General features: G+C 44.9%; 1 protein-coding gene across 2 annotated transcripts in view; it reads right to left on the reverse strand.

The window, feature by feature from the left end:
* Positions 1-316: 316 nt before the first annotated feature.
* The window catches only part of TRAF5 (TNF receptor associated factor 5), a 44105-nt gene continuing 31586 nt past the window's right edge, over positions 317-12835 (reverse strand). For both annotated transcript variants that reach the window (XM_047752403.1, XM_047752402.1), the window contains 7 exons: positions 12251-12415; positions 11330-11407; positions 10943-11017; positions 8327-8419; positions 5028-5168; positions 2751-2919; positions 317-1763 (listed from right to left, as the gene is read on the reverse strand). In XM_047752403.1, coding sequence (XP_047608359.1) covers positions 1186-1763; positions 2751-2919; positions 5028-5168; positions 8327-8419; positions 10943-11017; positions 11330-11407; positions 12251-12415 — 1299 coding nt within the window. In that variant the 3' untranslated portion in view covers positions 317-1185. The remainder of the gene's footprint in view (positions 1764-2750; positions 2920-5027; positions 5169-8326; positions 8420-10942; positions 11018-11329; positions 11408-12250; positions 12416-12835) is intronic.

The raw sequence follows: 12835 nt of genomic DNA on the forward strand, positions 1-12835 counted from the left end.
TTCAGGTCCTCTTATCCATTTATATTTTTTCATCATGTATTAAATTCTGCCCATCCTCACATTAATTTACTACTATTATCCTATTACTGAAATGCTTTTTTTTTTTTTTTGGTCTTTTTGCCATTTCTTGGGCCGCTCCTGCGGCATGTGGAGGTTCCCAGGCTAGGGGTCAAATTGGAACTGTAGCTGCCAGCCTACGCCAGAATCACAGCAACTTGGGATCCGAGCCGCATCTGCAACTTACACCACAGCTCACGGCAACGCCAGATCCTTAACCCACTGAGCAAGGCCAGGGGTTGAACCCATAACCTCATGGTTCCTAGTTGGATTCGTTAACCACTGCGCCACGACAGGAACTCCCCCAAAATGCCTTTTAACTAGGCATTAATAATGCATTAATAATAATATATATATATTATTGAGTCTTATGAAACTGCTATTTGTTTTGTTTGAAAACAGTTTTTTCACATGGCTAAACCGAATAAAATCTGAATTTTAATTAGATGGCTATATCTCCTACATATATATATATACTCATTGTTTTACCTCGGCAGGGAAAATGAAAATGCTTATTCTGTTCACCAGTTCTTATGCAGTCTTGCAAAACCGTGCTTGCTGACTACTTGTAAATTTCGTGAACTTATCAGAGGTGTAGTAATTTCCACAGATACAGTATTTGAGCAAAGCAAGTCTGGTCCAAACTGGGCACGTGACTTTGAAGTACACTACGTATCTACTTAACCAGAATAGCCCACCCTAAAGGATGGCTTTTGCAGGCTTGAGGTCAGGTCAAGAATCAATAGGCCAAACAATAAAATACCAAGGCATTTTCAGCTGGGAATTCTATCCCCGTGTCCTCAACACTTAATATCACAGAAGGCCTACCCTGGGACCCCGTGTGAAGCACCAGCAAAAGAGGTGCGCCCCAGGCCTTACTTTAAAGAACATTAACATCTTTCAAAGATATACAAATATAAATAATGATAAGATGTTCCAGGTGCTGTAAGTTTCAACCTGGGACAGAGTAAAATGCAGAAAGAAGACAGCACTTGGGAAATCTTAAATGGACTCCAAACATCAAGGGCAAAAAGCCAAATACAAATGTGTCCTGAACCTAGATTCAGTCTCTACATTAGCCACAGGTTCTGGATCCAAGGAGACCTTTTGTTGCCCCACAAGCAGTGACTAGAGATCCTCCAGGTCAGTTAAATCCACAGCCACTTTCAAGAAGAGGGTGTCGTCTTTTATGTAGGTGTTCTTGGCATTCTCCAAAGTGGAATGAGCCACGAAGCGGGGACAGCCAGAGGCAATGTTCATCTCCCCGTCGGGTCTTTTAAAGCTGCTGCTATTGGGGTCTGCCTTGAAGGTCTCCATAATGTGGTTCTTTTTGCCACTCTGGTCCAAAAGCATCAGTGTCACCCTCTGCCTGAACGGCCACTGCAGTAGGGAGTCAAACTCCCCGCGCATCACCACAAAGTACAGCGACAGGTGCGTCCCCTTCCCGGACCCGTCCCCATTCAGGTACGCTCTGGCGCAGAGCCGGTAGCCACAGCGGCTGGTGTAGAAGGGCTGGCTGAAGATGGACACAGTGTGTCCGTCCAGCGCCTCCCTCTTCCTCAGCTTGTAGTCTGTCACCTTCCAGATGAGCTTTCCAGTGTAGCAGGCACTTTCCAGCAGTTTAAACCGCTCCTCATTTTTACTCAGCTGCGCTTTATGAATATTAATGTGGGCATCATGTTTGTTAGTCTCCCCTTCCAAAACAACTGCAAAGGAAAAAGATCTTTAGAATTTAGAATTTAGTCTTTAGAATTTGCTCGAAGCGGAATTTTGTTATCTGAAGAGATCCAATCAAATTCTGACATCCCAAAGATGAACTAAATTCAGCGTTCACTAGTGGGCCGTTCGTATCAATGATATCAATTCAAGAGTTTCCATGGTGGCTCACTCAGCAGGTTAAGAACCCAACTAGTATCCATGAGGTTGTGAGTTCGATCCCTGGCCTTGTTCAGTGGGTTAAGGATCTGGCATTGTGGCAACCTGTGGCATAAGTTGCAGGTGCATCTTGGATTCCAGCCCTAGCCCAGGAACTCCCATATGCCATGGATGCAGCTGTAAAAAGGACAAAAAAAAAAAATCAATTCAGTGATTCTCATGTCTTGGCAAGACTGGCACCAAGAAAGCCCAAATGCATCCTCTTGAACTGAACCAGCTAGCGGGCATCTGCATGGTGAGCCCCACTGCTTTTTAACTGGAATGCTTTTATTCTATGTATCTATCTATCTATTTATTTTTATTGTCACACTTAAGGGCTTACGGAAGTTCCCTGGGCCAGGGATCAAATCCAAGCCACCACAGGGACATGAGGGATCCATAATCTGTGCCACAGCAGGAACTCGGGAATGCTTTAAACAGCCAAACCCTTCTCCATTTTTCTACATTCAAATCAGTGCTCCCATCATCTCTCTCCCCCAGCCTCATGACTGTCTACTCTCCCTCAAAACCACCACTCCCTGTCCTTGGAATTTCCGGACCCATTTCCACCCCTTTCTTGTTCCAGCTCCGCTCGTGGCCCTTTGTCATTTTTGCCTGAGTGGCCAGAATCTCATGCTGTTCTGTCTCACAAAGGCCAGATTCAACCATTGTTGATCCTGGACTGCTGTGCCTCTCCATGGGCCAGGCATGTGCTTGTTTCATGAATACAGGCAAAAGCAATGAGTCACCAAAAGAGAAGCAGAAAACATTAGACATACCTAATCTTTGATCATTTGTTTCTAGCAGGGTGATTTTCTGTTTCATTGCATCGATCGCTTCCACCAAAGGCCTCAGATCAAATTTGCTTTGTTGCTGGTTAGCCATTTGTAACAACTGACGCACCTGAACTTCTAGCCAAGCAGACTTGTCAATGTGGCTGGCAAGGACCTTTCAGCACAAAATGGATCATATGAAAAAAAATTGAGTCAATATCTTAATAATTTGTTGAGGTTACATGTTTCAACGCAAATATTTTACCTTAAGAATTAACTAAGGAAATGAAAAATGCAGGGTCCGGAAGAAAAAAAATCAGTGAGGATTTCAGAGAGATGAGTCACGTAATACCTTCCTCCCCCTTCACGGTCTCTCAGCTCCTGTTTCAAATCCTTTTTTTTTTTTGCTTTTTAGGGCCACACCTGCAGCACATGGAGGTTCCCAGGCTAGGGGTCCAATCGAGCTACAGCTGCTGGCCTACACCACAGCCCCAGCCACGCAGGATCCAAGCTGCGTCTGTGACCTCCACCACAGCTCACGGTAACACCGGATCCTTAACCCACTGAGCAGGCCAGGGATCAAACCTGCAACCTCATGGTTCCTGTCAGATTCGTTGCTGCTTCGCCACAGTGGGAACTCCTCCTGTTTCAAATCTGTGAATTGCTCTTCATCTGATTTTCACTCCTCCCTCAATTTCTCTCCTCTTTGGTTCTCTAACCTATCTATTTCTGTTTTCGTCTTGCCTCGTCTCTCCTCTTACCCTAGCACTTCAGCTTCTTAGACTGCTACTCTTCTGATTCACTCCTGCTTGGCTAGAAGAGAATGTGGTACAAGGAGGCCCACCTGTTCTAGCCACTGCAGGTGATGCAGAAATACCCTGAGGTAGGTCTGAACCCTTGGGTGCTCTCTTTAGAAGGAAGGGATTAAATAAAACTACCATATTTCTCCTCCACCCTTGTCCTCAGGGCCTTTACTCTTAACGGGTTTTTGTGTTAGAAAAACTTCAGAATTGAGGAATTTCCATTGTGGCTCATTGGGTTAAGAATCCAACTAGTACCCATGAGGACGCAAGTTCGATCCCTGGCCTTGTTCAGTGGGTTAAGGATCCAGTGTTGCTGTGAGCTGTGGTGTAGGCTGCAAAGGCAACTTGGATCTAGTGTTGCCACGGCCGTGGCTGTGGTAGAGGCCTGCGGCTATAGCTCTGATTCAGCCCCTAGCCTGCGAACTTGCATATGCTGCAGGTGCGGCCCTAAAAAGACAAAAAAAAAAAAAGTTCAGAATTGAGATCATAACCTGTGATGAACTTCCTTTTTTCTGCACACACATAACACACACACACATCCATGTGATTTGCTGACAAAGGATAGACGTCATGTGGCCTAGTTTCTGGGATATCCAGATTTCAAAAATACTGCCATACCACGTCTTGAAATCGTTCTCACTGTAAATTTCATAATCACAATAAAAACATTATTCTTTAGGAATCTGTTTATGGTTATCTGACATTCATGATTTACAAAGTAATTTTTGCCATGATTTAGTGATGTTTAAGGCATTTTCTTCCCAAGTTCCTCTACAGAACTACAGATGCTCTCAAGGAATCTGAAATCAGGTGACTAATATTGACCCGACATTAATTAAAATCCTAACTGCCATGCATCACATGAAAGGACTCCACCACTGTAACATGCACTGACATTGCTAAAGGTACTGGGGTTGTGTGAAAAGCATCTTAATCCTTAGGAAATACGAACTGAAGTTTGCCAGGGTAAAGGCCCCAACACAGGCAGCTTACTCTCAAAAAGTCAGAACACCACACCCACACCCACCTAGAGAGACAGAGAAGAGGGAACAGGGTCAGAGATGGGAGAGGCGGGTTAGGGGATAATGAATGAAGCTAATGGGACAAAATACTGATAATGAGTGAATCTGGGTGGAGAACATACAGGTATAATTCGCACTATCTTATTCTTGCACATTTAAAATTATTTCCATTTAAAAAGTTAAAAGAATGGAGTTCCCATCGTGGCACAGCGGAAATGAATCTGTAGGAACCACGAGGTTGCAGGTTCAATCCCCAGCCTCGCTCAGTGGGTTAAGGATCTGGCGTTGCCATGAGCTTTGGTGTAGGTCATAGACATGGCTTAGATCTCACTTTGCTGTGACTGTGACATAGGCTGGCAGCTGCAGCTCCAGTTGGACCCCTAGCCTGGGCCCTAAAAAAGAAAAAAAACAAAACAAAGAAAACAACTCCCTCCCCCCAAAAAAAGGTCATTTCTCACCTGGATATTTGAGAGGAAGTTTCCATTTTTGCCAAACAACTGTGCAAACTGCTTGAACTCCTTTTCAAATTTCTTTACAGTTTCTGCTAGCTGCTGGATTTTACTTTCTTTTTGTTCTAGGCTTTTATATAAGTCAGAAATCTAATTAAAAGAATATGAATGCAGTCACTTACATGCATGCTTATGAGTTAAAATAATTTAAACATAGTTCTAGGAAAATACTGCAGGTAAGAAAGTATTTCTAGGAAAAACACACACGTATTTATAGAGAACACAGGTAGAGTACTATATAATTCTAAGAAAATATTCACAGGTGCTACAAAAGAAACAAAAAGGATCCACAGATTTCTCAGCAGCCTTTTCTATACGTGACACATTTTGATGGTTCATCTGATGACAGTGGCATCACGTGACTAAATCTGCTAACCTGGTTCTCTTCTTTCATGCAATATGCACTTATTAAACAAGCACAGAGGACGGATGCCGTGCCACACTGGATGCTATCTGCACAGCATCAATAAGAGCTTATAAAACCCCTATAGTCATTAGCTCTTTTAATCCTCAGAGAAGCCTATGATTTGAGTAGGACCATCAGGCTCACTTTACAGAGAAGGAAACACTTACTTCTCCCTTCACCTAAAAAAACCACTTTTTAAACCTCACCTGAGGGCATATCGCCCCAGAAACATTTCCACACGAGTTCCAGCTCTGGCCTTCTACCGAGGCCAGCTCTGAAGCTCCATGACACCCTGACCATACTCCACCACACCCACATTACTCTTTTTTGGTTATTTTTGTCATTTTTTTTCTCCACTGAACTGTTGAGGCTACCTATCACTTATTTCCTGGTTCCCAAGCCGAGCCCAGCGCCTGGCATGCAGAGGGTGTCTGACACATGGGTTAGAAATGAGGCACAAATGGCTGCAACGACCATCTGGTCTCTGGCCCCAGGAGCCTCTACTTAAACCCCAAGAACTGATGTCCACCTGTGCATCAGACATCCCTGAGCAAAGCCAACCCAGTGTGCCCTCTCGCCCACCCCACCTTCTAACCTGCTCTTGTTTGTAGAGCGTGTTTTAATTAATAACATAACTGTGTTCCCTGCCTCAACTATAGCATGCCTGTCCAACCTGCCAAGGTCTCTCAGTGCCCTCTCTTCAGCCCCAATGACACGGCCTCGGCCAAGCCCTCACCTTCACCTTCACTGTCACCACCTCCAGTATCTTGCTTCCACCTAATGCTGAACTGCTTATTATGTGCCAGGCACTGTACTAAGAGCTTACACACACACACACACACACACACACACACACACACACACACACACGATTTAAACATATATTATATACAATATTTATGTATATGAAATAACTTAATAGTATATATGTTTCTATATAATTATATATACGCATTTATATAAATGTATACATACATAATATATAAATACAAATGGATTAGATGCTATATAATTTAAATACATAAGTATATATAAGTGCACTTACATAATTATATAGTTTATCTTATTTTTATGTAAAATTTGACCCTCACTACAGCCCCATTTACAAATGAAGACACTGTGGAAGAAGGAGGTTAAGAAGCTTGCCCAAAATGCTATGTGTGGAGCTGGGTCTCAAACCCAGGCGTTCTGGCTCTGGTTCCTCACTCATCAATGGCCAGGCTCTACTGCTACCCTGTCTAGTTTACTGCAGCATCTTTCTGCCTGGTCCCTCTGTCCTCATTCTCTTCTTTCCCCTGTCCACCTTCCATGCTATGGCCAGCTATCTTACTTTCAAAGCCAAACAATTAACTGGCCAAGTATCTTCCTATTTAAAAACTTCTATTAGCTCCTTATTACTGGCGAACATTAGTTCAAACTTTGGCCCTTAAATCCTTTCTGAAATAAGGCAGAATATGAATAAATTTTAAAAAATCACTGAGTGTATAGTATTCAAGACTTCTTAGCTTACATGGAAGGCCACTGCAGTCTGGACCCAACACACCAGCCTTGGGTTCTCTCCTGCCCCACATCTGGCATCTCCCAACCGCCTATCCCCATTTCTTTGAACCATCAGGTTCTCTTATGCCTTTCTGCCTTGGCACAAACTTTCCTCTTCTGGAATGTTCTCCTCCCACAACATTTTAACTGACAGACCTTCTCTTTCTTCAGGATGCAGCTCCGATGTGCTACCTTGAAAGCCTTTCCCAACTCCCACAGAGCAAATCGCTGCAGCCTCTGTACGCCGACCTGGGGCACCCATCACATATCCCATGAGGCACAGCATCTTATCTGTTTGCATTTTTGTGGGTTTGTCAAGGGCAGGTGCTGTGTCATCCTCTACTCAGTGTCCCTAGCAACTAGCGTTGTACCTGACATATGGCACATGTCTGTTGAATCAACAGATGGATGAATGAATCGTTACAGAAAGAACTTGGGAACGGTTCCTAGGCAGCATGCCTTCTACCAAAGCTGCAGTTTAATCAGTCTATCTGATTTTCTCCACTATCTGACCCTGAAACTCACATACCTACTTTAATATGGAATCAGACATCATGAAATAATCAGCAGCAGTAGAATTCAGCTCCCTCTCTGCAGACGGAGGGTTTTCTTCCCTACATGGGCTTGAAAAGTCTGATCCTCTGAGATGTCCTAACAAAATACTGATCTTTTAGAATAATTACTCCAAAGAATCAGCATTTATTGAGGTTCACCATGAATATTCCCGGGACTACAGCTGGCATGTGCACGTGCAATTTCACTTGATAATCACAACTCAGTGAAATAAATAGGTACATTTGCATTGATTAGGTTGCAAAGTGAATAAGTTAAGGCTTATTACAAAATGCACACTTTTTAGAACAGATAGTCAAATGTCATTTCATGGTAATACTGATTTCATTTGAAAATGCCAAATACCTACTCAGTACCTACTAGGTGCCAGGTAATAACCCAAAGGTTATTGGGTTATTGGATGGGCTTCAGAGAGGCAGTGTGATTTGTAACAGGAGCTCTGGACTGAGAATCAGCGGACATGGGTTTGAGATTGAATTCTGTCCCTTAAAGTTACAAACACATCAACAGTTCTTTGAGCTTAGTTACTTCAACTGTTGGGTTGAGGGGGGTTGGACACAAAGACCTCAAAGGCACCTTCTATAGTCCTGTGGGTCTGTTTGGCCGCTTAGTAGAAAAACATCACCTCCACTTGGCTTCTACCAAAACAGAGGAGAATATAGAAAACACCCACTATTGCCCATCCCCTATTCTGCTGCCTCCCCTTAGGTCTGAACCCTTGAATATTTACCTGTTCTTCTAATTGGAGGTTCTTTTCTAAAACCAGAAGCATGTGGTCCCGTAAGGCTGAATGCTCATGCTCCTGCAGGTGTCCCCGTTTTTCCTTCAGGACAAGGAGCAAAATAATGTCAGGTTGTTGAATTGTAAGTCAGGCTTCAAAAGTCAGGGTAGCAGTGGCATATTCTGCAAAAGCAGAACTTCGATATCTTTGATTACTTGTCTCAAGGGGAGTGGCAGGGAAAACCACCCCTCCCAGGTCCCCTTGCCAGCTTTCGGCTTATTCTATAGGACTCATGAGACACTCAGAATCACTATCAAAATTCGCAGCGCTGATTTCCTTCCTTGCCCTGGGAGAATACGACTGTGGGTTAGGTGCAGTTATTATCATCTCTCTCCTCTTCCCCTATAAACCTGTCTTCTGGGCGGGTTGTCTCCAGAGGGATCCTAAGCCTCAGTCAGTTCTCCCTCCTAACACACACTCTTCTCTACTGCCTTCTGTCACTGTCCTGCTATCAAGGGCAGCAGGTATGCACCCGAATGGCAATTTCAGCTGTGTAGACCTGCTGCCCTGGCAAACAAGTTGTGTGTTTGCAGGAGGAAATTGCTGCTTCTTCCCTGATCACTAGCATTTCTTTGCAGACTGCCTGTGCTACGAGTAAAAGCAGAGGGTGTGGGTGATCCGTGGACTCCAGACAAACATGTATCATCCATTTTCTCGAGCTTAGGGCGGGCCCCTCTTCCAGAGAGAAACTCCCCAGCCACCTCCAGCTCTGGCACCCAGCTAAGTCCTAGGATATAACCCAGCTGGAGCCTGACTGCAAAGAAGATGCCTTCTTTTAGAGCTGGAAAGTAATTCTGTAATTCATGCATGAGGAAGTGCCCTTTCTGCAGCCCAGACAATCACTGGTTTGATTGGTGACAAATTTATGGGCTCTTCACTGATTTTGTAAAAAATTTCTCATAATATACGTTTTTTTAAATCTTTTTTTTTTTAAATAATAGAAATCCATGCTGTGTCAACCAATAAAGCAAGATGTAGAATGAAAAGCAAAAGCCCCCTTCTCTCCATCTTCACACCCCATTCCCCAGGCTCATTCGCCAGAGTCAGCGAAGATATTACATACAGATTTTTAATGCAGTGAGATCACCCTGTATGTAGTTTTTAAAATATATACCTCCTTCTTTTTATCGAATGCAGAGTATTCCAAAATATGAATATATAATTATGTACTCAGTACTTTAATGAGGAACTTAAGATTGTTGTTCGGTTCTTGTGGGGTTTTATCCTTTTTTTTTTTTCTAAATACACCAGGCCCCTCTTAGCCACAGTTACCCATGGTCAATCATGGTCCAACAGTATTAAATAGAAAGTTTCAGAAACAAACAGCCCCTGTTTTCACTTGCGAGCCATTCTGAGTCACGTGATGAAATCTTGTGCCATCCTGCTCCATCCTGCCCCAGGCGTGAGCCATCCTGGTGCCCAGGTGTCCAGGCTGTATAACTAATCACCCCTTAGTCACCGAGCGTCTCAGTTATCAGATGAACGGTTGCACTACTGCAGTTCAGTTACCCCTTATTTATTCAATCATGGGCCCCAGGGATGCTGGCAGCCCAGATATTCCCTTATTGTGCCTAATTTGTAAACTGAACTTTATCACAGACACATATGCATGGGAAAAAACATAGTATGTATGGAGTTTGGTACGAACCATGGTTTCTAGGCAGTCATGGGGGCGGGGAGGGGGGCCTTGGAATGTGTCCCCCACAAGCAAGGGGGGAGTACTGTACATGCCTTTGTGTGTGGGTGTGTGTGTGTATGTGTGTCATCACTGCACACTTATGAAAGGACACCTGTGAAATACAGTCCTAGAGGTACAATTGCAAGGTCGATATAGGGGGTCAATTTTTATTTTCACAGATATAAGCAAATCGCAGAAAGCTGGTCTTAGGTATTACAAGTTTTATGTGTGTGTGTGTAAATTATTTGTTCTGTTTCTCTGGAGAACCGTGACTAATACAAGTGCCAGTCTTTTTTTTTTTTTTTCCCCATTAAAAATGCTTTTTATTTGTCCATGTTCTCTTCTAGTCCTTGTCTATATATCCATGTCTAATTTAACAAACTCCTAATATAGAATGGGAATAGTCTCATAGATTTTATGAAATACATATATATGGTATACACATGTGTATGTAAATATATACATATATGATATGATTTTATAAACCCCATTTTGTTCTGTTCACTTGAAATTATCACCAGTATTTTTTCAACAAGTGCCAGTCTTAAAGTTTCTCAGAAATGAATGTCCTTCTGTATCCTCAACGGCATCAAGGAGCACAAGGAGGGTTCCCGCTATGGCACAGTGGGTTAGGAATCAGACTGCAGCAGCTCAGGTCCCTGCTGAGCTCCCTGAGGAGCAGGTTTGATCCCCGGCCTGGTGCAGTGGGTTAGAGATCTGGCATTGCCACGGCTGTGCTGTAAGTTGCTGCTGCCGCTCAGACTCAATCCCTGGCCCAGGAAGTTCCATAAGCCAAGAGTTCAGCCAAAAAAAAAAAAAAAAAGAGCAAAAAGAGCAGGACAGATGAATTCTACGGTGGAAGGCAGACAACAGCAATCATTCCGTACCTTGACCGTACAGCCATAGTGCTTAAAAGGACAGTCTTGTTCAGCTTCCGGACACACAGCGAGGTGTTCATCCACCTAAGAATATGGACAGCCTCACATTATGGAAATTCATCCCGACTCTCCAGCTCCTGGCACAACTGCAGCAGGCAGGGAGCCAAGCGCGGCTCAGGAAGAAGGGAGGAAACAGCAGGGAAAGGCCGCGAGGAAGCCTGCGGGAAGGAGGGCCGGGACCGGGACGAGGAGGGCTCTCGGGGAGCAGGGAAGGGCAGACAACCGTGGAATTTAAGCCTTGAGCCCCGCCTACGAGATTTTATCAAGCACCCCCCCCCCAAGACCACTAAAATGTGATCTTACGTCAGATCTCCCCAGAGAATTATTTACAGTTACCTCAGTTCGTGGAATCATCTGCAGACACTTGTTGGGACAAGACACTGGGTATTCAGGACACAAGTTTTCCTCGTGATTCTGAAACAGAGAAAGTGTGCTGGGACAAAGTCAGCCTGTTCCCTCAGCTGCCTACGTGGCCTCAGGGGCCCTCTGGGCATCTCCGCTATGTGTAGCTTCCCCGCTACAAGAAGGTGTGGCCTCGTTCCAAAGAGGATTCCAGGGAGTTCCTGTCGTGGCTCCACAGTATCGAATCTGACTAGGATCCATGAGGATGCAGGCTCAGTCCCTGGCCTCACTCAGTGGGTTAAGGATCTGGCATTGCCGTGAGCTGCGGTGTAGGTTGAAGCTGTGGCTCGGATCCTGTGTTGCTGAGGCTGTGGCTGTGGCTGGCAGCTGCAGCTCTGATTCAACACCTAGCCTGAGAACCTCCATATGCCACAGGTGTGGCCCTAAAAAACAAACAAAAAAGGATTCCAGATGGCTATTTCCTGGGTATATATAAATAGATTCAATTCAATTGTCCAATTATTTCTAAGGTCAGAGGGCACAGGCCTGGCTCTTGTGGCACGTGTTAAAGGTACCCCTAACTCGCTTCTCATGTCTGCATCCTGCCTCTCCGATTAGGTCACAGCATCCTGAGGACAGTGTCTTTACCCCCTTGTGACCCAGCGCCTGGCATCGCCCCCGGCCCACTCATACTCAGCAGGTGCTCAAACAACATTTTTGCCAACGCTAGATGAAAAGAGACCTCCCAAGGAGGTTTTCAGTTTCTGACAGAACCCTCAGATAGCGTTTTCTTTAGACCTATTTCTACACAAAAAATAAATCCCCCAAAGTGCTGGTTGGATCCCATCCGATTCACTGTGGCCGCTCAGGAAGAATGCAGTCCCGTAAAGACGGTTCTTCTTCTTTTTTCTTTACCTGTAGATTGATGACCACCACATCCTTTTTGCAGTAAAGGCATTTTTCCTCTCGAAACTGGCAGTACGTGCTCGCGTGCTCTTTCAGGTCTTTGCGAAGGACTGGCTCCCGACAGCGCTCGTTACAACACTGCACGGCCTGAAATAAGCACTGCTGGAGGTGGTCCTGCAACAGACAACGACAGGCTGGTAGGGACCCCCGCCCAGGGCAGTAGGGAGGGGGAGGGGCTGCAAGGTCTGGAAGGAGGGAGAGAGGGCACTGCGGGCACAGGAGGAAGGACTTGGAGGGCAGAGCTGGCAGCTTCTGCTCCCGGCTCCCGGCTCTCGGTGAGGACGGGGCGTAGCAAGGGCTGCTGGCCTCTCGGCTGGGAAAGCTGGCCTCGTTTGGAGGACAGGGACATGGGTGATGAAGGAAGCATGCCAAGTTTATCTTAGATTATCTGCTAACCTGCTCATGTTCTCAGGTTAGTTCTTGGCTATTTTCCTTAGGCATGCCAATTAATTTACCAGTTCCTTAAGGGCTTTTTTTTTTTTTTCTGTCTTTTTAGGGCCGCACCCACGGCATATGGAGGTTCCCAGGGGAGGG

This window comes from Phacochoerus africanus, chromosome 11 (genome assembly GCF_016906955.1).
Source record: "Phacochoerus africanus isolate WHEZ1 chromosome 11, ROS_Pafr_v1, whole genome shotgun sequence".
NCBI classification, from domain to species: Eukaryota; Metazoa; Chordata; class Mammalia; order Artiodactyla; family Suidae; genus Phacochoerus; species Phacochoerus africanus.